This window comes from Pituophis catenifer, unplaced genomic scaffold (assembly GCF_029215685.1).
Source record: "Pituophis catenifer annectens isolate HBS135680 unplaced genomic scaffold, rPitCat1.0.hap2 SCAF_6, whole genome shotgun sequence".
Lineage (NCBI taxonomy): Eukaryota > Metazoa > Chordata > Lepidosauria > Squamata > Colubridae > Pituophis > Pituophis catenifer.
The window spans coordinates 6,925,812-6,953,656 of record NW_027256886.1 but is presented as its reverse complement, the minus strand read 5'-3'; the positions used below and the strand labels follow the sequence as shown (position 1 = coordinate 6,953,656).

Genomic DNA, 27,845 nt, shown 5'->3' with positions numbered 1-27,845 from the left:
AGAGTAAGGATTCTCTAAGCTCAATGAGATACTTTCAGGGAGCGGCTTGATGGCCTAGTGGTGAAGACGCTCGCCTGCCACTCGGAAGGTTGAGAGTTCAATCCTAGGTAGTGGCAGATGTTTTTCTCCTAAGGCGCAAAATATCTGCTGTGAACTCCATGTGGCATCAGGAAGGGCATCCGGCCAGTCAACGCTGAGCTCCATTCAGTCGCCCTGACTCTACCCTGAGTAGGGACCACAGGGTCTTATAAAGGGAATTTAATAAGATACTTTCAGATGAGATCCTCATAAAGATATATAATAAGCCATAAGAATGATCTCTGATAATTTAGACCTGGACATATCAAACAATCAGAATAGAGCTGGAAGTCCAACTCTCCCTGCTCAAGCAGGAGATCCTATACCCGTGATGGCGAACCTATGGCACGCGTGCCACAGGTGGCACGCGGAGCTATATTAGTGGGCACGCCAGCTCAGCTCTGGGGCGCATGTGCGCGCCGGCCAGTTGATTTTCGGGCCTTCTGGGCCCACCAGAAGTAGGGAAACAGGCTGTTTCCTGCCTCTGGAGGGGGGTGGGGAAGGCCCGTTTTTCTTTCTTACCTGGCTCCAGATCCTCTCTGTGTATCTGGGAAGGGCGAAAACAGCCTTTCCCACTCCCTTGGAGGCCCTACGGAGGCTGAAAGGGCCCATTTCCCGACTCCCAGTGGGACAGGAAGTGACGTTTTTTCCTGTCCCCAGCCTCCAGAGACTCCTAGAGAGGCTCCTAGACACTCCTAGAGAGGCTCCTAAAGACTCCTAGAGAGGTTCTGGAGGCTGGGGACAGCAAAAAATGTCACTTCCTGTCCCACCGAGAGTTGGGAAATGGGCCCTTTCAGCCTCCGTAGGGCCTCCAAGGGAGTGGGAAAGGCTGTTTTCGCCCTTCCCAGATACACAGAGAGGATCTGGAACCAGGTAAGAAAGAAAAACGGGCCTACCAGGCCATCATGTGCCAGGAGCGGGGGGGAGGGGGTTGCGCACGCATGCGCGTGGGCACATGCGCACACGACCCTCCCCCACCCCCCCCTCTCCTGGCACGCGATGGCAAAAAGGTTAGCCATCACTGTCCTATACCATTTCAGATAGGTGGTTGTCCAGTCTCTTCTTAAAAACCTCCAGTGATGAAGCAACCACCACTTCCTATGGCAAGCTGTTCCACTGGTTAATTGTTCTCACTGTTAGGAAGTTTCTCCTTAATTCCAAGTTGCTTCTCTCCTTGATTAGTTTCCATCCATTATTTCTTGTCTTGCCTTCTGGTGCTTTGGAAAATAAGTTGACCCCCTCTTCTTTTTGGCGGCCCCTCAAATACTGGGATACTGCTATCACGTCACCCACTAATCCTTCTTTTCTCTAGACTGGCCATACCCAATTCCTGCAACTGTTCTTAATATATTTTTTTCTCCAGGCCTTTAATCATCTTAGTTGCTCTTCTTTGCACTTTTTCCAAAGTCTCAACATCTTTTTTTGTAATGTGTAACATATCATACAGATGATACAGTAAACTTAGAATAAACAATAAATTCCCATTCAGATTTTTACGAGCCCACTGATCTACAAAGTAGGTGACAGCTGTATTTGAATGAATTCTGAATTCACATTGGATAGGTTGTCTTGGTGGGAGAAGATGGCTTGACCTATATAAATGTGAATTCTGAATTAACTGGCTAACCGTGTGGAGTAAAGAAAAACGGGACAGCTAAAATATCAGATTCTAAGGTGGCATTCATAGGCAGTTAAGCAAAATATGTTCAGAAAGAGAAATGATTGTGAACAATAAGATATGATGAATCTTTAGCACAGCAATTTCTTTTTTCCTATATTGTGAATGTATTACCGGTAAGTGATGATCTCTATCTCTGCCTAAAAATGGGAAGGAAAGTTTTTCTTAAAGACATGATTTAAATGCTTACTTACCAAAATTGTGTGTCTGCGTCTGTGTTGGAAAATCCAAAGCATTTGGTTTGATTAGTTGTGAAAATGTGTGTGCAAATAATCCACTTTTTCTGAGAATTAATGTATGCTTGTGAGCATGTGTCTATTCAAAAATGTGTAAATTGTATTACATTAGGCCACTATGTGATATATTAGTTCTACAGTGTTAATCCTATAAAGGAGACTAAAATTCCATTCAGAACACGTTTTATTCTTATCTATATACTGTATTTGCTGAACTCTGAGAAGGCTGCAGAAGTAAACGGGCTCTTTATCAAATTTTTATCTTGCATTTTTTTCCCCAAGGAGTTAAAAGTGGCTTATTTGTCGCTGGCAGAGTTCAGTTCCTTTTTTATAATGATTGTTATTGAAACTTTCAAAGAAGAAGATTAAAAAAAGGAACTCTGCGATAATATAATTACAACTGCAGTGAAGAAGCAGCTTTCTTTTTTATTTTTTCTTCCTTATTTTATATTTTTTTACATTAGCTGCTTGCAGAGTTCCCAAAGAATCGAGCTGTATGCAAGAGTGGCCTCGATTCAGCTGCTCTGCTCAAAGATGTTTGTTATCGTGATGAAAGTTTAGAGGCTAATAAACATTACAAATGCCAAAAGATGCTTTAGGATACAAGGAACAGCATAGGTCGTATTGTTCCCACAGCCAATGAAGCTCATTTATTTTATTTTTGACACAACCTCACTATTTAATACCTTAAGCATGTTTTCTTGTGAGTCAAAGTATTTCAGGCAGGAGCAAAAGGTTAAATAGCAATAGCACGTAGACTTATATGCCGCTTTACAGTCCTTTGACAGCCTTCAGTAAGCGGTTTACAGAGTCAGCATATTTGCCCCCAACAAATTGCTCCTCAATTTGACCCACCTCGGAAGGAGGGAAGGCTGAGTCAACCTTGAGCCTGGTGACACTCGAACTGCCAAATTGCAGGCAGCCGGCAGTCAGCAGAAGTAGCCTGCAGTACTACATTCTAACCACTGCGCCATGCAAGTTCTGAGACATAGTTATCATTGTAATGGAGCCTGCCATTAACGATTGTAGGTTGTAAAATGACAACTGACTTGTGGGGTGAGGTGGGTTTTGGCAGTTGTTAAGCGAACATGACAGTGAAGCAGATCCATTGTTTGCTCTGCTGCGGTTTTGCAGAAAACCGGAAGGAAGTGCTGGTTTTTGGCAAAACCAGTCAGGTGATCGCAGGACGCTGCCAACGGCTGTAAAGGAGTCAAGCTATTCTCCAAAGCACCTGAGGGTAGGACAAGAAGCAACGGATGGAAACTAATCAAGGAGAGAAGCAATTTAGAACTAAGGAGAAATTTCCTGACAGTGAGAACAATTAATCAGTGGAACAACTTGCCTCCAGAAGTTGTGGATGCTCCAACACTGGAAGTTTTTAAGAAGATGTTGGATAACCATTTGTCTGAAGTGGTGTAGGGTTTCCTGCCTGGTCAGGGGGTTGGACTAGAAGACCTCCAAGGTCCCTTCCAACTCTGTTATTCTATTCTATTCTAAATATGGCCAGGTTGCCGAGCATCCAAAGTGTAGTCACGTGACTGTGCAGGGGGCACTGTCAGAACTTTGGATCTGAGTCGTAAGTCCCCCTTTCCAGGTAGGTCTTAACTTCGAATGGTTGCTAAATGACAGATCACAAGACGAGGACTACCTATAAGCAAATAATTTCTCTGAACCAGCAAATGTGAAATACAGCGATTTTGTGTTGTGGACACTGGCGACTCCTTTGTGAGGTGGTCTCCCAAAAATGTTTGGAATTCACTATGTTATTTATTTATTTAGTGCATGACAAATCATGTATGGACTAGCATTACAGGTAGTCCTCAACTTACAACAGTTCATTTAGTGACCATTCAAAGTTACGACGGCAGTGGAAAAAGTGACTTACGACTGTTTTGCACACTTACGACCTTTGTAGCCTCCCCATGGTCATGTGAATCAAAATTCAAATGCTTGGCACCTGACTCATACTTACGACCGTTGCTGTCTCCCAAGGTCATGTGATCTCCTTTTGCAACCTTTTGACAAGCAAAGTCAGTGGGGATGCCAGATTCACTTAACCGTGTTACTAACTTATCAATTGCGGTGATTCACTTAACAATGTGGCAAGAAAGGTCATACAATGAGATGAAACTCACTTAACAAATGTTTCCCTTAACAACAGAAATGTTGGGCTCCATTGGGTCGTAAGTCGAGGACTACCATATATATATATATATTTGTTTTCTCAGGTTTTCGCGGGTGTTTGTATGTAGGTCTTTGGTTATTCGGGTCTTCTCCCACGTAAAATTGAAGGTTTCTTGGCGACGTTTCGACGAAGTCTCATTCGTCATCTTCAGGCTGGTGTTCTCGGCTTCGTGCTTCCGTCCTGGAAGCACGAAGCCGAGAACACCAGCCTGAAGATGACGAATGAGACTTCATCGAAACGTCGCCAAGAAACCTTCAATTTTACGTGCGAGAAGACCCGAATAACCAAAGACCTACATATATATATATATATATATGTGTGTGTGTGTGTGTGTAGGTCTTTGGTTATTCGGGTTTTCTCCCGCGTAAAATTGGAGGTGTCTTGGCAACGTTTCGACGAAGTCTCATTCGTCATCTTCAGGCTGGTGTTCTCACTGATGACGCCTTACAAGGCAGAAATAGCTATTTGAGTCTCCCAAATTGCAGCACAGAATTGTTGCTTTTCAGCAAGATACAAAAAACCCAGAAACTTATATATAAACATCTCACCTAGATTAGTAAAACCCAATAAAATATAAATGTTAAAAAGATCTATGTTCAAATAACGATGTCTAGGCCATCTAACCATTGAAGTGCAGCATTGTTTATATATAAAAAAAATCAATATACTGGACCCGTGTATTTCTCGGCTTACAGCCGGTCACGACACGATCTGTGTGATTCACTGTACAAAACCCACAAGTGGAACTTAAAAACAAATCACCCAGGCACACCAAACAAGAACAGCTATTCAAGGTAGCCTTTGATTTTAAAATCTTTTTATCTAGAGAGCTTTGAAGGGAATGCATTCATATGCCTCATTTCAATGCAAGTACAGAAAAATATGCAGAGTGGGGCTTTAGGCAAACAATGAACTGCTGAAGACATTCTGTGTTTCTTTTCTATCATTTATGTCTGCAGAAATATTAGATTCAGGTGCTAATATCTTAATACGCTACACAGATACAGGACATCCAAACGTAACATTTTTTTTGACACCTTCCCCATAAACCAGTGATGGCTAACCTTTTTCTCATCGTGTGCTGAAAGCGCTCGTGTGCGCACGTGACAGCGCGTATGCGTGCTGGCACCCATAATGCAATGCGGGGAGGCCTGCGCATGTGCACACGACCCCCCATGCTCTCCCTGCCCCCCCACGCTCTCCCTGCCCCCCCGCACATGGGCACGGGACCCCCCGTCCCCCATTTTGGGCCTAGCAGGCTTCCCCGCAGCTCTGCATTACGGCCCTAAACTATTATGAAGTTACTGTATAAGAGAAAATAAACATTCTTTTAATCAATGTGAGATACTTGTAATTGTCTCTTTTCCTTTGCCTAGACTTGGATTGCGTCTGTTGTCTATATTACATTAAGCTTACGGAACTTGATATATACTTCTTTATGTTCCATAAAATGACTGTGTTGGACATCATATCCTTCCCTTTTTTAAAATATTTTTTTCTAAACCATTTCAGATTATCAACATGTATGGCGAGCTAATAATGGATGCAGTCCCTGATAAGGTAGGTATCTTTCTTATTGTCTTTTTAGGTAAAATTAGCCAAATAAGATACAAGAGCGGGAAGGAGAATAAAAAATTATCTTAAACAAACAAAAGAGGAGAATCAGTTTATTTATCAAACAGGATTATTTGTAATCAGTCAAATCATCTGGCAAGTTGGGTGATGGTGGAGACAAGTAGAGTAGCTGAAGTGCTGGGTCTAAGCTGCCTATGTTTTATACATGCATTTTATGAATATTATTTGAATATTTATGCACAGGCTCATAAACTGGTTTTAGAATAGAATAGAATAGGAAAGCATAGAATAGAATAGGAAAGCATAGAATAGAATAGAATAGAATAGAATAGAATAGAATAGAATAGAATAGAATAGAATAGAACAGAACAGAACAGAACAGAACAGAACAGAACAGGAAAGAATAGAGTAGGGTACGGTAGGGTAGGGTAGGGCAGGGTAGGGTAGGGTAGGGTAGAATAGGAAAGAAGAGAACAGAACAACTTTATTGGCCAAGTGTGATTGAGCATAAAGGAATGTGTCTTTGGTGTGTAAGCTGTGGATGTACATACAAGACAAGGATAATAGAAATACAGCTGTATTACATGGTAAATATCCTTAGGCGTAAGACAGCGCTATGGGAATTAGATGTTCAGCAGAGTGATGGCACGGGGGAAAAAACTCTGTGTCTAGTTGTGGCACGCAATGCCCTATAGTGGCATCCTGAAGGGAAGAGTTGAAACCTTTTATGTTCAGGATTTTTCTGGTGTGCAGTACCCTATAGAGTCTTTTTGAGGTTAGAAGTTGAAACAATTTATATCCAGGATGCGAGGGGTCTATATATATTTTCACAGCCCTCTTTTTGACTCGTGCAGTGTACAGGTCCTCAATGAAAGGCAGACTAGTTGCAATTGTTTTTTCTGCAGTCCTGACGATCCATTGAAGTCTGTACCTGTCCTGTTTGGTTGCTGTACCAAACCAGATTGATAGATGTCTAAAGATGGGTCCTTTTCCTTCTCTTTGAAAAATGTGGATGACAGCACAAAAAGTCTTTTTAAAAAAATCTACCCCCGTCTCTGCCAGCAGAGCTCCAGATTCCTCTTTTATCACTTCACTAAATTTCAGCAAACATGTTTACTGATTATACTACTAAAATTCTGGAAATATTTAAATTGCTGTTTGGTAGCTTGGCCTCACGGATATGTAAACGGTCGGGTGATGATTGAGGAGCCCTGGGTTCAAGTACTCCCTCAGCCATGGAAGAAATTTCTGGAAATTTCTCTGAGAGGGCCTTGCAGCTAGCCAGTCACTTTAGGCCCAAGGTCCCTCACAAGGTTGTGGTGGTTGTGAAAAAAACAATGGGAATACTGTATTCACGGCTTCTCCTTCCTTTGGGGGGAGGCAGGATATAAATCTTTTCCTTCTCTTGTTGCATGCAGTAGCTTTACTGTTGAGGACACAGTTCAGTATTGGAATTGTGAGCTTCGATTGGACCAGTAAATTCACTGATCACCCTGTCTTTATAGGTTCATTTCTTCAACAGCTTTTTCCATAGACAGCTGGTAACCAAAGGATATAATGGGGTGAAACGATGGACTAAAAAGGTATGATCCTATTTCCTCATCTTGACAACCCTTGGCAGGTGAGAAATGTTGAGCATTGGAAAAAATGCACCTGAAATTTATGAATTTTATGTTTATGAACTTTTCCCATTTATAAAAATATTAAACCTGTGTCAAAACCAAAGCGTATAAATGTAAGGGTACCATTGATGGTATAGCTGATGAGAATATTCTTTGGGGAACAGACCAAGGAAAAGTGTTTTTTGCCTTTTGGCTAAAGTCAAGTGTAGTATCACAAAAATATGATTACTTTAGTCGTTCGTGCAGGCCAAACCTCCTTCAAATCCTTTTGAAGTTAAAATAGCTTTTGTAAGTATTTATTTAGAACCGGGCTTCAGAAATCGAAATGTTCCATTCTGTTCTTTGGAATTAGAAATTAAATTGGATTTTGTTACTTGACTTGTGTAGTAGAACTTAGTTTTGTTTTGTTCACGCTTTGTGTAGAGCATTTTGAGTTCAGCCGCAAATGGCAGTTTCACCTGGCTGGATTTTAATTAAACTGAGAATGTGCATTTTCCTTTTAAAAAAATAAAAATCTGAGATTAAGGGCATTTTATTTTGCTACTTCAGCTCTCAGTTACTCCCCAAGCCATAGTTAATTCTCATTGTATAATTTTTTATGAGCTGGAGTTATGTAGCTCTGTCTAAATGGTCCTGGTTAAGATTTACTAATTGAAAGCTGGTTTCATTTCCAGTTTTGTTAACCATCTTGATCTGACCATTTTGGTTTGAACTCACTCCATTTACTCTCTGTCCTTCTTTTAACTGTGGTGCCCAGTATTTGTACTTGGTGCTAATCATCATCATCTTCATCTTAATGACATTGGAGATGGTCTCTGCTCCAGCAGTTTGAACACTAGCACTGCTTGGCGGTGGGAGCTCCCATAACTCGCCTCAGCTGCTGCCCACCTGTGGACATGTTCTGTGCGAGTAGATAAATAGGTATCATTTGGTGGGGAGATAAGCTGGTGCTTTGTGCGGCGGTTAAATCCTGCCAGCAATGGACCTTACCAGTCGTATTGCCCATTTGGGAAGTGGCTTCGCTGGAGGGGGAGGGGGCTTGGATAGCGCTATAGAAAAAGCTCCATCTTTTTTGCTGGTGCAAAATTAGTTCCCCTCTTGTGGGCCCCCTGGGAAGAGCACAATTGTGTACCTTTAGAACAACCAATCAGTGGAACAACTTGCTTTCAGAAGTTGTAAATGCTCCAACACTGGAAGTTTTTAAGAAGAGATTAGACAACCATTTGTCTGAAGTATTGTAGGGTCAAGCAGAGGGTTGTATTAGAAGACCACCAGGGTCCCTTCCAACTCTGTTATTCTATTCTATGTTCTAACCTAACATTGCTGGTAAACAAGCAGCCAAACTACTGCTCTGCATTAGCATCATGGTCTCCTGGCTAATGTAACAATGCCATACACTGAATGAATGAATGAATGAATGAATGAATGAATGAATGAATGATCGATCACCATCATCATCCTAGTTTTATTCCCACAAATGCAAGGCGTGCTTTTCTGGACAACAAGCATGTGATCAAACACAGCATCCGAGTTTAATTCTCCCTTTGCCAGTTCACCATTGGACCTTTTGCTTTTCTTTTGTTTCTAACCCAAACAATCCTTTTTGTTGCTTTTGGTACCTCAAACATTTGTGTCTCCTTTTAGTCTTAGGCAAACTCACTTGCCATGGGATGTCCATGCTGCATTCCTAACTCTGTAAATACATATTTTCTTCGCATACACTACAACGTCTTCATCCCTTTTCCTTCTGAAAAGTTATATAACCTTCCAATGCTGTAGGATTAAAGTCCCTATTGAGTTTATATAATGTCTTATCACAACAGCTTTGTCTTCTGATTACTTTTCATATTCTGGAATGGTGTAGAAACATCAGAGGTTCTGAGTATCGCCTGCCAGTATTTCTGTTGTAATATTCTACAAAATGCTGAACGCTCACCCTGGTTTTCTTCCTTTGTGTTCTGCTTTATAGAGTAGGGTGGAGTAGGGTAGGGTAGGGTAGGGTAGGGTAGGGTAGAGTAGAGTAGAATAGAATAGAATAGAATAGAATAGAATAGAATAGAATAGAATAGAATAGAATAGAATAGAATAGAATAGAATAGAATAGAATAGAATAGAATAGAATTCTTTATTGGCCAAGTGTGATTGGACACACAAGGAATTTGTTTTAGGTACATATGCTCTCAGTGTACATAAGGAGAATGAAATACATTCATCAAGAATAAAAAGATACAACATTAGTATAGTCAAGGTTACTAATAAGCTATCAAATCGTACTAGGAAACAAATAAAAATATTGAAAGATACAAGCAACATGGTTATAGCGATAAGTGGGAAGAGATAGATACTAGTAAGGAAGAGAAGAATAATACTAATACAGTCTTAGTAAATTATTTGACAGTGTTGTGGGAATTAGTTAATTAGTTAATAAGTAGAGTGAGGGCATTCAGGAAAAAACTGTCTTTGTGTCTAGTTGTTTTGGTGTGCAGTGCCCTAGAGCGTCTTTTTAAGGGTAGAAGTTGAAACAATTGATGTCCAGGATGTGAGGGGTCTGTAGATATTTTCACAGCCCTCTTTTTGACTCATGCAGTATACAGGCCCTCAATGGAAGGCAGGTTGGTAGCAATTGTTTTTTCTGCAGTTCTAATTATCCGTTGAAGACTGTGTTTGTCTTGTTGGGTTGCCGAGCCAAACCAGACAGTTATGGAGATGCAGATGACAGACTCAATAATTCCTCTGTAGAACTGGATCAGCAGCTCCTTGGGCAGTTTGAGCTTTCTGAGTTGGTGCAGAAAGAACATTCTTTGTTGAACTTTTTTGATGATGTTTTAGATGTTAGGTGTCCATTTTAAGTCTTGAGATATGATAGAACCTAGAAACATGAAGGACTCTACTGTTGATACTGTGTTGTCTAGTATTGTAAGAGGTGGTAGTATGGGAGGGTTTCTTCTAAAATCAGCACGTTAACTTCTGGGCTGTTTCTATCTTCCATCTTTGATTCTTGTTTTATGCTGTTCTCGTGAGCTGAGAAAGTGCCTGCCAAACCATTTCTTCCCAATCTTCCTGTATATTCACTAATGTCCTTTACGAAGATAGCATAGTCCATTGTTGTAGAAGCTAAACTCTTGGTTTCATCATCTACAGTACAACAGATGTTCATTCCCAGAGTCTTGTTTAGTCTACTTGCTCATTGACCTTCAACGGAATAGATGGATGAAAAAATGTACTTGTCCTCCCAGTTCCCTTTCCTGGCAGTAGATTCTTTAAGATATCTTCTGGTCATTATACATTCCCACATGAATCAAGAGAAAAGGAACAATGAATAATATTGTCCCAAAATATTGGCTTTTCAAAAGTCAATAGGACTTTCTTAGTTGTTGTTTTTTTTCTCTTGAAAACCAGAAAAAGAAGCCAGGATGAGAAGCAAAACATTTTCAGGGGAAAAAGTAAGAAGCTCCCAGGAACAGAACAGAACAGAACAGAATAGAACAGAACAGAATTCTGAACAGAATATTCTGAAGAACTGAGGAAGCTTTTTGGATGAGAAGTGAAACGTTTTCCAAGAAAACCAGGAAGTCCAATTGCTTCTTGAAAAAAGCACCTTTGAGATTCTTAAAAAAGGTAAAGGTTCCCCTCGCACATATGTGCTAGTCGTTCCCGGCTCTAGGGGCAGTGCTCATCTCCGTTTCAAAGCTGAAGAGCCAGCGCTGTCTGAAGACGTATCTGTGGTCATGTGGTCAGCATGACTAAACACCAAAGACGCACGAAACGCTGTTACCTTCCCACCGAAGGTGGTTCCTATTTTTCTACTTGCATTTTTTTATGTGCTTTCGAACTGCTAGGTTGGCAGAAGCTGGGACAAGTAACAGGAGCTCACCCCATTACACGGCACTAGGGATTTGAACCACTGAACTGCCGACCTTTCGATCGACAAGCTCAGCGTCTTAGCCACTGAGCCACCGCATCACTTAAATTATTATTATTAATTATTTTAATTATTAATTATTATTAAATTATCATTAGATTCTTAAACTTGAGTTAATGTAGAGGTGGAACATTGGGTTCTGATTGAGAAATCCTGTAAATAGTTTCATTTGTTTCAGCAGTTTGATCTGTGATTATTCCATCTGTAGTGGGGTTACTTGATCCTTCCTTTTTAGTAAGAACAGTGTGTTTGCCTACGTAACAGTGTTAGTTCTTTAGAGACAAGATTGCAGATGCTGGTGGCAGAAGGTTGGGTGTTCTGTTATTTCTGTATCTTTCCCCTCTTGCACATTTTTTTTTAAAGTGCCAAGACTTTTGTTCCCTGATAATTGCAAAGAAATGAGAAGTTTGTTTGGAGTTTTCATTGAGGCTTCTGAAGCTGTTAAGCATATGTCCTTTTGACTTTTTTTTTTTTTTTTGGAATTCTTTCCTGGTTTTGCCTCCTTTCCAAACTCACAATATGTTCAGGGTGGTGAGCGCCAGCAAATAAACAGGAGCCTGCATTTTGGATTAATTAAAGCTTCATCCATGAATGGAAAAAAAATCGTAACATTTATTTTCAAATATTTGCTTTGTTTGCAAATACGTTTCTCCTCTCCATTAAGCTATTACTATCCTCACTTGCCCAGGACATTTTCTATCTCTCTTAGGCACCTACCAGATCTTCACTATACTGGGTTGGGTTGCAGAATTAAAGAGCTACTTCAGCATTTCACAGCGTGAATTGATGGACATTTTTCTCTGTTGAGCACCTTGCATAAAAATGTTAATTTTATGCTTAACACCATCTCATTGTATGCCGTCCAATATTTCTGATTTTGAATAAGTCAATACGGGAGATTTTTTTCCACGTTTTTTTTTTTTTTTTAGCAAATTAAAAGTTCTCATTTATTTGGCAAATTGCATCAAATAAATGACTGCTGGGAAGGAAAATTAACTCCCATGTGACTGGGTCAAGGATATGCATTCTTTTATTGATCGAGGACAGATTTTCTTTTTTTAATCCTTTACCAGGAATTTTACTGGCCAAGGCCATCATGCAAAGTGGGTGAATGAAATGGAATGAAAAATGTGGATGACAACACAAAAAGTCTTTAAAAAAGAAAAAAAATCTACCCCCGCCTCTGCCAGCAGAGCTCCAGATTCCTCTTTTATTACTTCACTAAATTTCAGCAAACATTTTTACGGATTATACTACTAAAAATGCTGGAAATGTTTAAATTGCTGTTTGGTATCTTGGCCTCACGGATATGTAAACGGTCGGGTGATGATTGAGGAGCCCTGGGTTCAAGTACTCCCTCAGCCATGGAAGAAATTTCTGGAAATTTCCCCGAGGGGGCCTTGCAGCTAGCCAGTCACTTTAAGCCCAAGGTACCTCACAAGGTTGTGGTGGTGGTGGTGAAAAAAACGATGGGAATACTTTATTCACGGCTTCTCCTTCCTTTGGGGAGAGGCAGGATATAAATCTAAAAAACAGCTTTAAAAGTTATCATTGACCCTAGAAGTTGTTTCAACAAGGGTCTCTCGTTGTCCTCTTGTGTGCCTTTCGGGACGAAATGTGTCTAGCTAATTGGAATTCCAAAAAGCGTACAGGAAAAAAGAAATATAATGTGTTGTATGATCTTTATTGGTCCCCTAATGATCTTTTTATCAGGGATCTTCTGAAGAAAGAAACGTTCAGACAGTGGTGTGTGCGCTCTCTGTCATTTCTTTTCCCTGTGACTATTGCTGTTTTTCTTTTTCCAATGTCTCCTGTAAAAAGCCTCCATCTTCAGATATCCAGGGAGGCCTTCTTAAACGACTCTTATTTCATCAATAGGCATCTGGTTACTGTCAACCAGAATTCAGAAGTCCTCCTTGGTTCATATCCCTGCCTATGGTTGTTAGGATGGAAAAGAGAAAGATAGTACAGAGAGGAAAGGTTCTTGGAGCTTGTACTCTGCTAGTATTTTTTTTTACAAATAGAAGAGAATATTTGTAGCTCCTGGATGAACTATGGGGTCCTTGTTGCTCCCTGAGCTTGGTGGTTTTCTTACAGACGTTTTATTACCCAACTAGGTAACATCATCAGTGCTGGAAGGGAGAGGGCTTTGCTTTGTCATTCCCTTCCAGCACTGATAATGTTACCTAACTAATGAAACTTCTGCAGAAAAACAATCAAGTTCAGAGAACAGCAAGGTGTTGTGGTCCGCCAGCAGCCTGCAAAACTGGCAGCAGAGTCGGACAGTAAGGAGGCTGGGGAGGACCATGGGCCACTCCTGGAGTTTGGGGAAGGCTCGTACGAGGGCTCGCATCAGAGGCAGAGAAAGGGCCATCTGGGAGGTACGTGCTGCCTCCGGAGCCTCCTGAGTCGGACCTCAGCGAGGCAGAGGAACAGGGGGAGCCTGTTCCCAGTGTGTGCCTGCGCAGAGATGCCAGAAGGCAAGAACAGCTAAAATAAAAGGGACGACTCAGGAGTAGGGCTGAGAGATGATTGGCCCCTCCCATAAGACTTAAAAGAGGAGCAAAGGCATGTGGGCCATTTGCAGGAAGCAACGTTGTTAATTCTGTTCCAAGTCGGCATCTTTCTTTCATTCTGGACTCCGTGTGGCTTTGCCAATTAGGTCAATTAGCAGAAACATAGCACCTGTCTGCAGCTCATTGTCGTGCCTGCAGCTGCAAGGGAGATGGCATATGTCCATGCTCATACTTATTCCGAAGTACCTCTTGAAGCTTGCTCTGAACGGTTTCAATTTCTCAGAAGTTGCTTATCTTCCAAGCTCGCCTTCAGTCATCTGTCATTGCAGCATTGCTGGTCTGTTTAAGATTGTCCAGATTGTCCAGCGTTGCTAGAGCCTATGGTGCAGTCTGCATGCAGTTGGTGTTCTTTTAAGAGAGGTCATGTTTGTCATCAAAGCTGCAGCTCGCTAAAGAATTGCTCCTTGCAGTTCAAGCTCTTTTGCCTCTTTGAGTAGGAAGTGGGGAAAATCAATTCCATGTGGAACTGCTGTCCGGCATGGTATCGGTAGCATTCTTTGTATAACCACTGCTGTTTTGAGAAGCAACCTGGGGTTATTAATTTGTCCTGCCAGAAAGTAATTTGGGCCTCAACCCTTCCATTTCCACTGCCTTGGGGGAGCTCAGGTTTGAATGTAGTTTTTTGCATTGGGTGGAGAATGGAAAAATTCTCTTTGCCGGATCCTGTAAAGCAGGGGTGAAATGCTCCCGGTTCGGACCGGATCGCCCGATCCAGTAGTGATGGCGGCGGGTGGTTCGGAGAACCGGTAGCAAAAATCCCTGCCCCCCCCCATGCCCAGCCGAGCCGCATGAACCAGTAGTAACAAATTTTACATTTCACCCCTGCTGTAAAGTTGTAGGTAGAACTTGGCTTGAGGATATAAGGCAGCGGTCCCCATCCTTTCTCGCTTGGCGGCCCCGGGGGAGGGGTAGTTCTCTGCGAGTGGCAGGTGGGCACGAGTGTGCGCAGCTCAATTTGTGTGAGCAGACATGCCTGCTGTTCACGCAATGAGAGCTTTGCGTGCAAAGGCAAGTGGCCGCCACTTGCACGAGGGGCACTTTGCACGTGCTCATGTGCTCGCCCCCCATTTGGGCGGCCCAGTTTTGAACAGGCCGTGGCCCGGTAGTAGGCCGTGGCCTGGGGACCCCTCGTATAAGAGTTGCTTTCAACTGGAAGCTGTGCTCCTGGTTTTAACACCCTGGTCCTAAAGTCGTGTACGAGCAAAAAAAAACCTGGCTCCCAGGAACACAGGTTCTACCTTCCTGTCTCTAATAAAATAGATCAGAAATTAGCCAATCTTGGAATCATGGCTACCTAGGATTCTCCAGACCAACTCCTTTACAAATTCCTCATGGCAAATTAAACGAGTATAAGGGAGGAAGAGAGCTTTGTCCAGACGTTTGGGCAATAAGTTTCATTTTTCCTGGTTGTCAGTTGCAATTTAACATCCTCGGAAGCAGGGATGCAGAAATCTTATGACCTGAGAATCAGAAACGGGGATGGGGTCTGTATGGGAAGGGCCAAAATAAGCTTTGCGGATACACCCTTCAAACTTCTGAAATTGTCCCCCAGTAAAAGCTGTGCAGCTCCCTCCGCTTGCCGTGGAAACCTTGAAAAGGTTATGAAGTTGATGGAGATTCTAACCCCTAATTTGGAAGGCAGTAATTTTTCACCTCGGGTAAAGAGGAAGGAAGCATGGTGTGTTTGTGTGAAATTGGCAGGCAAGTGTATCCTACATTTCCTCTGTCTGTCCTCTTTGTCTTACGGTTGGAATTTCTGGTGGTTTTCTTTATGGTTCTGTGGGAATTAATGATGCATTCAGCATTGTGAGCAGGTGAGACATTGCTCGTTCCTGCTGATGGATGACCTGTACTTTTTTTCCCCTTCAGGTGGACCTCTTCAAAAAGACCCTCTTATTAATTCCTATTCACCTGGAAGTCCACTGGTCCTTAATTACTGTGAATCTCCCTAACCGAATTATTTCATTTTATGACTCTCAAGGCATTCATTTTAAGTTCTGCGTAGAGGTAAGAAGAACAGCTGCTTTTCTAATAAAACATGTCCCATCTTTTCATATCCCAAGGACCTTGGTCGTCCCTTTGATAGAGCTGTCCTGAGTGTAGCACGCTCATTCTGATTTACAAAACTGGGACTCGCCCGCTCCAATTGTGCTGGCAGAGGAGGCATGCTGTGGGTCCCGCCAGCACGAATATTCTAGCTGGTGGGGTCCAGGAGGGGGGGTTTCTCTGCTGTGGCTCCTCCCCTGTGGAACATCTTGCCTCCCCCCCCCCATGTGAAGTTAGCCCCAACCCCCTTTCTTTTCATAAGGGCCTAAAGCAGGGATGGGCAAATGTGGCCCTTTTACAACCTGTGGACTTCAACAGGTTGTTAAAGGGTCACATTTGCCCACCCCTGGCCTAAAGAATGGCTGTCCCAGTTGGCTTCGGGCCCCAATGGGGGATCAGCACAATGGAGGTAGTTGATCGAGTAATAACAGACCCCCCTCCCCCCTACTCTGCCCCCCTCCCCCATATGTCTCTGGTTTTAAGGTTTGATTTTAACATTTTACGTTTTAACTAAGATGTAACTTGTAAGCCGTCCAGAGTTACCCTATGGCAGTGGTGTCAAATGCATGTCATCACGGCGGCGTCACGTGACGTATCGCGACTTTTTTCCCCTTCACTAAACCAGGCGTGGCCGTGGCCAGCGCATGATGCATCTGGCCCGTAGGCCGGGAGTTTGACAGTCCTGCCCAATGATAAGATGGACGGCCTATAAATTTTATAAATAAATAAATATATTGTTAATTCTGACTGGGCCGTACCTCTTCTCACTTTTTTCTGAGTTCTTAATATCCTTTTTTTGTAAAAAACCAATCTAGCGTTCTCCAAATTCACTGCGACGGGAAGTCTCAGTGCTCCCAACCCTTTTGGCCCAAGGTCAACATGTACTTAAGAATTCTGGGAGTTGTAGTCCAACAAATCTATCATAGTAACAACCCAGCGAAGGTTCCTGTCCCTTCTTAAAGCCGTCTTAAATAACTTTAGCAATTCGTGTCTGTTATTGATCCTCTTCCTTTCGGTAAAACTCTGCAGGCTACACAGACAGATTTGTTGCAGAGATAAAATGAATTAAAATCCCGCGAGGTTAATTACACGGAAAGCTAATGATTCCTGCAAGATTTACCCAGGATGTTTTTTAAATCATGGCCATTAAGGGAGCTTTCTGTTCCAAGCCAAACGCTTTTCATTGTATCCCACTGACTCTCAGAGGGCACGATGTGTGGGGAAGTGCTTGTTTAAGAAACTTACAACCGATCCAAACAGGCTCTTGATTCATATTCCTCCTCCTATTTTTTTCCCCCCTAAAAGAACATACGGAAATACTTGCTGACAGAAGCTAAAGAAAAGAATCGGCCCGATTTCCTTCAGGATTGGCAGACGGCTGTTACAAAGGTAAGTTGCTAGTCATGGAGGTGAGGTAATTTTTGGGGTAGTACCTGGTGGAAGGTCTGACTTTGTGATAGTTCACAAACCCACATTTAATAATAATAATAATAATCATCATAACAACAACAACTACAAGGCTATGGAAGAAACATGTAACCGTGATACCCATTGTCATTGGGGCACTTGGTACCATGTCCAAGAATTTTACAAAACACATCAAGAAATTGCAGCTACCTAGGATGTTGGCAGCAACCCATATCAACCATTAGCACCTGTCAATGGTATTTATGACACATCTTTAAATGTTCAGTTGACTGAGTTTCATGTTTAATGAATAAAAGAAATAATAATAATAATAATAATAATAATAATAATAATAATAATAATAATAATAATAAATTAAATAAATAAATTAAATAATAAATTAAATAATAAATTTAGAAATTCTAAATTTGCCGGACTTGAACATTTTGACTCTACAAAAAACCACCTTACTCAGAACAGCTTACATCCTCTGACGATACCTTAACCGTTCCTAGGTCCTTGGTTAGGACTTGAGCTGCTGAGCTATTAACCAGCCTCAAAGGCTGTGAATCTCACTAAAGATTAACCAATAATAATAATAGTATAAAAAAATAAAAATAGCCTTTATTGCCATTGTACATCATGTATACAACAAAATTTACACTCAGCAAAGTGTTTTTCCGGTGAGACAACCTGGTTTACCTAATTATGGGACGGAACATACTGCTTCCGGTTTCGCCTTTCAGCCCCAGTCCAGGAGTCTTCGCAGGCAGTTGCTTTCGCAACAAACTATTTTTTGTGTTGAATATTTATATTTGTGTGTGTGTGTGTGTGTGTGTGTGTGTGTGTGTGTGTGTATGTATATATAATGTTTTAATATATATTTTATATATTTATTTCTTTGTTGGTAAAAATATATATATATATATAAATTCAATACTCAGAAAAGAGCTATCTAAAGCAGGGCTGTCAAATTCGTGGCCCGCGGGCCGTATGTGTCACACACTGGCCACACCCATGCCAGTTTAGCAAAGGGGGAAAAAATTGCGATACGTCACGTGACGCCACCGTGATGACATTCGTTTGACACCCCTGATCTAAAGTCAAAGACAAAATACAGAAGGGAGATTCTACCAAAGGAGCAATTAATAACAAGCATATTGATCCAGATCAAACATATGAATATATAAGAAACCTAGACCCATTCGAACGATCAATCAACAAGGGAACCAATCAACTGCTCAGAATTTAAACATAGCTCCAAACAAACGACCAATCAAACGAACAACTGACCACACTGGCGCACAAGTCATAAACTAGAGAGGAATAGGGCAAGAAGATTCTACTGATGATGTTACCTAATCTGGTACCGAGACGTTCAGAAACTAAACTGAAACAAGCTTGGAGAACAATCCTACTGCCCAAAGGTTTGACTTGGTGTAAAATGAAAGCTTTGCATGGAAGAGCTGCATTTAACAATAGCGGGGTGGAGTCAGAGAGAGGGCAGGATAAAAATGTAAGTGGGGGGGGGGGGGAGAGAGATGTTAAGATTCCCCCTCCCCCACTACCTTGGAACTATTTTTTACGGCGTTGGGTCTTCTTTAAGACAAGTAGTCCTCGACTTACAACCACCATTGAGTTATGACCGTTGTTAAGTGAATTTTGCCTGCTTTTACGATCTTCCATGCCACAGCTGTTGGAGTGAATCGCTGCAGTGGTTAAGTTAGTAACAAGGTTATTAAGTGAATCTGGCTTCCCCCTGGAAGTTGGCACAAGGTGATCACATGACCCCGGGGCATTGCAACCGTCATAAATATGAGTCAGTTGCCAAGAGTCCGAATTTTGATCACGATGCTTCCGCGGTCGTAACTGTGAAAAACGGTCCTGAGTCACTTTTTTCAGTGCTGTTGTAACTTCAAACGGTCACTAAATAAACTGTTGTAAATCAAGGATGACCTGTACTATAATTTTCATAAGTTCCTGGGGTCAGAATGGTGGAGAACCACCGAGTTTTAATTAGAGAAGAACTTTAGTACCTGAAAAGAAAAAAAATTGGTGGCTATGTTTTTGAGGCTTTTTGGGGGGCATTTTTTGGGGAAAAAACGGCCTCAAAAATGGGCCAAAAAACTCTCCAAAACAGGCAGAAAAAAGCCTAGAAAACGGGTCAAAAAAAAAAAAAAGCTGGAAAAGGCCCGAAAATGGGCCCGCAGAGGGAAAAACCTTTTTTTGTTGATTTCCTCTTCTAAATTTAGGTGTGTCTTATAGTCAGGTGCATTATATACTCCGAAAGATATGGTACTTAATTTTGTGAGTGCCAGGCTCGAGAGAGGCTGCTCTGATCCCGGCAACTTTCAGATGTCTGAATTTCAAGCCCCAGAATTTCCACCCAGATGTTCATCACCAGGCCGTACAGAAAGCTTCCCCCTCCCTCCAACTACATATCATTTTAAAAGTGGAGCTCTGTTTATAATGTCAGACAGAAAAATGAAAATTAGAGCGTTTCAGTAGCTGAGGCAGCTTTCCGCTGCCAAAAACATAACCATCGTGGAATCGGAGCGTAACCAGCATACCAGATCTTCTCTTTAGAAAAAAATTCTTGTCTGCCTGCCTAAGTACAGCTTAGCTGCTGCTTTAACCATAGCGTCGTTACGCCAATTCCCTATAATTATAAAGATGGATTGAATAAAAATCAGATTACGTAGCTTGTTCAGGATATCTCTTGAGTTTGTGGCTTGGTTAAGTTTATGTCTGTTGCTTGAGAAGGAGCAGCAGACAGCTACTTTGCCTGGTTGGGTGTCCCTCCCTATATGTTGGAAGCAAAAGTCAGAATTTCCAGCCAGATATAAGAGTCCCACCTCCCCATTTATTGCGGGGGGGGGGGATACCTGGTTGGGAAAGGTTTCTGCATAGTATGACTCAGAGGTACGTACAGTGGTGGATTTCCAATATTCTTACCACTGGTTTGCCACGCATGCGCACACTTTGTGGGTTCACCCGCGATCTCTGCTACCAGTTCGCACGAACCGGCTGAATACTACCTCTGGATACATACCTTATTAGGAAGGGGGTTGGAGGGATAGTTTGAAAGGTGGGAGATGTGGCTTTTTCCTGTAGGATATCAAGCTGCCTGATACAATAGCCTTGACAATCAAAGATAGCCCTGGTGGAATACAGGTAGCCCTCAACTTACGGCCACAATGGAGTCCAAAATTTCTGCTGGTAAGTGAGACATTTGTTAAGTGAGTTTTGCAACCTTTCTTGCCATAGTTGCTAAGCGAACCTCTGCAGTATTTAAGTGAGGAACACGGTTGTTAAGTGAATCTGGCTTCCCCGTCGACTTTGCTGGTCAGATGATTGCAAAAGGGGATTATGCGCGCGCCCAGGACACTGCAGCTGTCATAAATATGAACCAGTTGCCGAGGGCTTGAACTTTTGAGCACGTGAACACGGGCATACTGCAACAGTCGTGAGCGTGAAAAACGGTGATAAGTCACTTTTTTTTCAGTGCCGTCGTAACTTCAAACGGTCATTAAACGAAGAGTTGCAATTCGAGGACTGCTTGTGAAAGGCAAAGAATCGGGATGAAATGAAAGCAAGGGGATTGGTGACTTTCGTAGCTACATCCCGTAATAGCTTTGGAGATAATAAAACAGGTCTTTGAACATTATCCAGTTTCTCAGTGAGATGCCTTGGAGCTTTCTGGCTGTCTTAAGGATGATTTTTCCAGTTGTGCCCTGCCCTCATCCTAATAAATGACCCAGTCCTTTTGTGAGTAGGGGGGAGGGGGAAAGGATATTGTGGGTTCTAGGATGTGTCTTGACCTCAGGAATATCGGATGGTATTGATGTTGGAAGAAGTCAGCATAGACTGGATGGGCAGATGAAACTGAATAGTACAATCCCATGGGTCCTGCCTAAAACGAGCCATTTGGGTTTTGCATAATGTGAAATCTCTTAAATACTGTACAAAAGTTAGGCATAATTGGAGCTCTGACTGTTTTGCAGTTCACAGGAGCATCACCAACAAAACACTTGGGGTCCCCTGGTTTAGTCCCACAGGCAACTCCCTCAGTTGCCTGACTTAATGCTTTTTACATATATATATGTGTGTGTGTGTGTGTGTGTGTGTGTGTGTGTGTGTATGTATATATGTATATATATGTATATATATGTATATATATGTATATGTATATATATATATATATATGTATATATGTATATGTATATGTATATATATATACACTCTTTGGTCCCTTGGACTGCAAGGAGATCAAATCGGTCAATCCTGAAGGAAATCACCTCTGACTCTTCTTTGGAAGGCCAGATCCTGAATCTGAAGCTCAAATCCTTTGGCCAACCAAATGAGAAGGGGCGGGGGGGGGGACTCATTGGAAAAGACCCTGATGTTGAGGAAGATGGAAGGCAAAAGGAAACAGGGATGGCAAAGGGGTGCTATGGTTAGATAGCGCCATCGATGCAATGAACGTGAATTTGGATAAACCCCCGGAGACAGTGGAGGGACGGGGCCCTGAAGTGCTGTGGTCCATGGAGTTGCAAAGAGTCAGACACTTCCTAACAACTGAACACCAACAGATACACACTTTGAATTAAAAAAGGAATGGGGGTGCTGAAGAAGAAATCACCAATCTTTAGTTTCATCATTACAAAAATGCTTATGAACCCATAAACAAACACATTCACAAAAGTACAGAAAATAATAATAGGTGAGAAGCTACTGCCCAGCTGTTCATGGAGAACTCTCCCTATCAGCTGGAGATCATAGAAAGGATCCAGGAGATGTGGAGTTCACACAATAGGGAATCTTTTCTGAATATGTGGTATCCACCACAGTGATCCATGTTTGGAGAATACAGGTAGTCCTCGACTTACAACAGTTCATTTAGATAGATAGAATTTTTTATTGGCCAAGTGTGATTGGACACACAAGGAATTTGTCTTGGTGCATACGCTCTCAGTGTACGTAAAAGAAAAGATACATTCGTCAAGAATCATAAGGTATAACACTTAATAATAGTCATAGGGTACAGATAAGCAATCATCATACTAGGAAACAATCAATATAAATCACAAGGATACAAGCAACAAAGTTACAGTCATGCAGTTTAAGTGGGAGGAGATGGGTGATAGGGACGAGAAGATGAGAAGATTAATAGTAGTGCAGACTTAGTAAATAGTTTGACTGTTGAGGGAATTATTTCTTTAACAGAGTGATGGAGTTTGGAAAAAAAACTGTCCTTGTGTCTAGTTGTTCTGGTGTGCAGTGCTCTATAGTGTCGTTTTGAGGGTAGGAGTTGAAACAGTTTATGTCCAGGATGCAAGAGGTCCATCAATATTTTCACAGCCCTCTTTGACTCGTGCAGTATACAGGTCCTCAATGGAAGGCAGGTTGGTAGCCATTGTTTTTTCTGCAGTTGTAATTATTCTCTGAAGTCTGTGTCTGTCTTGTTGGGTTGCAGAACCCAACTAGACAGTTATGGAGGTGCAGATGACAGACTCAATAATTCCTCTGTAGACTGTTTAGTGATTATTTGAAGTTACCAGCGGTGCTGGAAAAAAGGGACTTATGACCATGGTTCACACAACATTGCAAGCATCCCCGTATTCACGTGATCAAAATTCAGATGTTTGACAACTGGTTCACATTGTCCCGGGGTCATGCGATCCTCTTTTGTGACCTTCTCGCCAGCAAAGTCCATGAGGAAACCAGACTCACTTAACAACCGTGTTACTAAATTAACAATTGCAGTGATTCACTTGTGACAAGAAAGGCCGTAAGATGGGGTAAAATTCACTTAACAAATGTTTCACTTATCAACAGAGATTTTGGGCTCAATTGTGACCGTAAGTCAAGGACCACCTGTACCTCCCTCTCTAGGAGCCCTAGAGAACATTCAGGAGTTCCGATTGGTCCCAAAAAGCTTGAGTACCCCAACTTTAAACTTAGAATAATTTTATTGTCACTTTAAATGTACATAATCGACATACATTAAAATGAAATTTCATTGCATACAGTTCTCAAAGGGTCACTACCTCCAATATACACTACATAAACATGACAAAATAAACAAACAAATAAATAAGCATATACCTACATATATTATTATATGACACAGAGAAACAAGACGCACTAGTTCGGAAGTATACACATACATGGCGAGAAAAATGAATCTTGCGAATTCACCAGACGGATGGCATAGGGAACAAAGCTGTTACAGAAAGATAAAGACAATCATGTCTTAGGGAAAATAAAAATAGATCAATCAATGGGAAAGGGCCAAACTAAATCATCATTATTTTCTTAACAACATATAAACATTGCCTCCAGCAGACATTAGGATCCTGGGACATCCTAATATAGAACTTAATTAGGATGTTACTCATTACTCAGGAAACAGGTTTTTGAAGTTAAGGGTCGGCTCACTTTTTCCACAGACATTGCCATTTATTGAATTCCCCGTAAAAGCCCTCTAAATTACTGCTCTCACTCTGATTGATGACAGTTCATCGAATGGTGTCCTGTGAAGCAAATCTCTTAACACATCTAGTTATCTCCCTCTTCCTCCCAGTTAGTTACAAACACTAATTTGTACCCTCGACTATCATTAAGTGTTGTACCTTATGATTCTTGACGAACGTATCTTTTCTTTTATGTACACTGAGAGCCTATGCACCAAAGACAAATTCCTTGTGTGTCCAATCACACTTGGCCAATAAAATTTTTTATTCTATTCTATTCTATTCTATTCTATTCTATTCTATTCTATTCTATTCTATTCTATTCTATTCTATTCTACTCTACCCTACCCTACCCTACCCTACCCTACCCTACCCTACCCTACCCTATTCTATTCTATTCTATTCTATTCTATTCTATTCTATTCTATTCTATTCTACCCTACCCTACCCTACCCTACCCTACCCTACCCTACCCTACCCTACCCTACCCTACCCTACCCTACCCTACCCTATTCTATTCTATTCTATTCTATTCTATTCTATTCTATTCTATTCTATTCTATTCTATTCTATTCTATTCTATTTTACTCTACCCTACCCTACCTTACCTTACCTTACCTTACCTTACCCTACCCTACCCTACCCTACCCTACCCTACCCTACCCTACCCTACCCTACCCTATTCTATTCTATTCTATTCTAGTGCATTGTGAAGGTGTGTTCATAGGGGCTAGTAAGTCTTTAATACTCAAATGGACAACCTTGCTTTAAAATGCCTTAAAGATGACCAAATACGTTAAGCTGTAAAAAAAAAATCTGTGTTCTGTGGAGAGAAGGCTAGGAGTAACTCTGAACTAGTGTGTTTGGCCATGTGTGTGCATGCTCAGAATAAATGGAGCCTGTGTAAAGGAGATAGCAGAGTTCAAATATTTACTTGAAATAATTGGGAAGATCTTGGTTATTAAAAATTTTGGCATGTGCCTGGGAGGTGGAATTTACTTTCCATTACAAAATAACATGTGTGTTTACTTACGTGGCCAAATCCACATAAGAATCTGCCGTATTTTTTTTTTTTTAACATCGAGACCCTGCCGACCTTGGGATTGACCCCAAGCCGCCAACCACAAGTATTACCCCTAAAAGAAAAACAACCATTGCAATCTCTTTTTTAAAAACACAGTGGCGCTTTCTTACTCTAATTTGCACAATTCCAAGTGAGAGTGCAGGTAGTCCTCGCTTAACGACCATTTGTTCAGCAATCGTTCAAAATGACAACAGCGCTGAACGAAGACACTCATAATCTGTGCCTGAATTTATGGCTGTTTCAGTGCCTCCCACAGTCACATGAATGTGGTCTGGGCGCAAGCACCCCATAATTGTGCAATCACTATGTGTAATCTACCAGGGGTCCCCAACCTTGGCAACTTTAAGACTTGTGGACTTCAACTCCCAGGGTTCCTCAGCCAGCTTTGCTGTTGAAGTCCACAAGTCTTAAAAGTTGAAGTCCACAAGTCTTAAAAGTTGCCAAGGTTGGAGACCCCTGGTCTATCCTACTGGCTTCCCCAGAAAATCAATGGGGAAGCCTGCAGGGAAGATCACAAGCTGCTGCCACCTGCCCAGATGACCCTTTGGTTCCTGAGGACTGGTTGAAAAAGGTTCGTCACAAAATCCAAGCAGGAAATCCTGCCTGGATTTCGGGAGGGATCTTTTCACCCAACCTCCTTGAGAGTAAAAAAATGTTTGGTGGCGAGTTTCCATTCTGCAAAATCCTTCAAGCAATGCTTTTGCTCTCAAAAAAGGCTAAACGGCAAAGTCCCTTCATGAGGTTCTGGGTGGGGAATTCTGGGAGTTGAAGTCCACCCCTCTTAAAATTGCCAAGTTAGAAAAAACACTAGCGAACTCATTCTTAGATGTGTCAGCTTTCTTCTTGATCCTAAAATTGTAGAACTTCACAACTATATTTGGACTCGGAAACGCCAGCCAGTGCTGATACTGACAGGATTCTGGGAATTTTTCTGGGAAGGCAGCTCTAAAAATGTGGGCAGCGCCTTTATTTTATACTTCTGTCTATATTTCTGGAGGGAAAGTTTTCCAAGGTGTCGGAAACGGAGAGAGTGGGTTCCATATGCCTTCTTGGCTCATGTCAACAGGAGGAAACAGAATGGAGCAGCGGGCAACATTTGGAGCAGCTGTTCCGGCGGCTTCCTCATCAGGATGCCCTGGGAAATTTAGACAAGTAAACTTGTCATATGTACTCTTAACTTATTTCTATGCTGGCCATTAACAGTAAAAGTCATGAGCTTGTACATTTAGAGCTTTGACTCTCCCTCTTTAAAGAACTGGGCCAATCAGAATGTTTCCTGACGACCTCCCTAGCTCAGCAGGGGACTAGGTGTCTAATCCCGGGGTCTCCAAATTTGGCAACTTTAACACTTGTGGACTTCAACTCCCAGAATTCCCCAGCCAGGAAGATTCTAGCCAGCAAGACTTCTCAGTGATCTGCAGGCTGTGGAGGAGATAATCTTTTTATTATCTGCTACCTGGTCCTCTTAATTTTAAATGGGTGACACAAATTGGATCTTTCCGAAAGCAAAATGATTGGCACAGTGTTGAGATACACACCATAATTAGAGATTGGTTGCAAATTGTTGGTGATCTGGAAACGAGCAACTACAGAATGCAAATCAGTTACTTGGAACCCAGTGTGCATATTTGTGTTAAACTCTTGTTTTGTTTATGTGGTTTTCCAGTGCATTCCACAACAGAAAAATGACAGTGACTGTGGAGTTTTTGTACTCCAGGTAAGGCAGTAGCTTTTCAAAAATATCGGGTTTTCCTTTTTTTCAGAATCTGCGGGAACATTGCTTCTCGTCTCTGTTTCTAAGATGTGTTCCTTCTTGGTTTTTCCCACAGTACTGCAAGTGCCTCGCCTTAGACCAGTCCTTTCAGTTCTCTCAAGAGGACATGCCCAGAGTGCGAAAAAGGATTTACAAGGAACTCTGTGAATGCCGACTAATAGACTAATAGAAAAAGAAAAACAGCCCTTGGTATTTTCTGAAGAGTCTCAGCTGGTATTTGTGTACTTGAATTTTCTGAGAAGAAAGAAACTTCCATGAATTTCAAACAAATCTTGGTGGAGTGGTTATAGCCAACAGAATTACCTCAAGCATTTTTTTTTTCTTTCAGTCTGTACCTTTACCCGGTGAACCTGCCGCAAAATATTCCCAGTGTCATGGGTTTTTTTTTTCTAATGTTCTTTCCTGTATTTAATATTTATTATCTAACGCATGTGCATAGGCAAAGCATGCGACTAAAAGCAAAGAGAAGTATAAAACTGTAGAATTGGTGCACCTTTGAAATGTAGCTAGAAGTGACAAGAATAATACAGGTTAAACGTTTTTGTCTGAAAACATGAAACGTGCATGATCCATTTTTTCTGATGCAATAATCTTTGAATGTACAAAAAAAGAAAGAAAAGAGAAGAAAATCCCAATTCCATGAAAAGAATATCCAGAATCCTTTTCTTTTTTTTAAAAAAAAATATGTTTTCTCCTTCCTAATCCCTTCCCCGTTAAATTGGGAAGAAAGATAGTTGGAAACTGGACTCTGTATGTAGTTTGTGAAAATCCATTTTAATCGGTCATTTCATTTTTATTTGTATTTTTTTTTAATTTGCCAAGTGGTACTAGATCACAGTCTTCAGACCATTCGGAAGGAATTCTTTGTACCACAGACTCCTTTAGCGCAAATAAAATATGGAGATGCTCGTTCAGTTGGATTTGGCAGTCTTGCTTGTAGATTTACCGAGGAAATGTTGACATTTCATCTTGTTTTTAAGCAACATCTGGGTCATGGTGTCTCAACTTTGCAGCTTTAAGATGTGTGGACTTCAACTCCCAGAGTTTCTGAGCCAGCTGAATTGCCATATATCTTAAAATTGCCAGGGTTGAGAAATACTCAACTGGGTACATCAAGCCACTCAACTATCTCTTGTTCCTTTACTCTATCCTACCTTGTCCTACCCTACCCTCTCCTACTGTATCC

General features: G+C 41.6%; 1 protein-coding gene across 4 annotated transcripts in view; it reads left to right on the top strand.

Annotated features, from left to right (window-relative positions):
* SENP5 (SUMO specific peptidase 5) overlaps positions 1 to 27,573 on the top strand; it is a 47,139-nt gene extending 19,566 nt beyond the window's left edge. For 2 of the 4 annotated variants that reach the window (XM_070944966.1, XM_070944965.1), the window contains exons 5-10: positions 5,690 to 5,737; positions 7,258 to 7,335; positions 15,742 to 15,879; positions 17,224 to 17,307; positions 26,552 to 26,602; positions 26,715 to 27,573. In XM_070944966.1, the coding sequence (XP_070801067.1) occupies positions 5,690 to 5,737; positions 7,258 to 7,335; positions 15,742 to 15,879; positions 17,224 to 17,307; positions 26,552 to 26,602; positions 26,715 to 26,825 (510 nt within the window). In that variant the 3' untranslated portion in view covers positions 26,826 to 27,573. Of the gene's footprint in view, positions 1 to 5,689; positions 5,738 to 7,257; positions 7,336 to 10,773; positions 10,885 to 15,741; positions 15,880 to 17,223; positions 17,308 to 26,551; positions 26,603 to 26,714 lie in introns of those variants that run through there. The other 2 variants (XM_070944967.1, XM_070944968.1) reach the window with 2 other exon arrangements.
* The last annotated feature ends 272 nt before the right edge of the window (positions 27,574 to 27,845 follow it).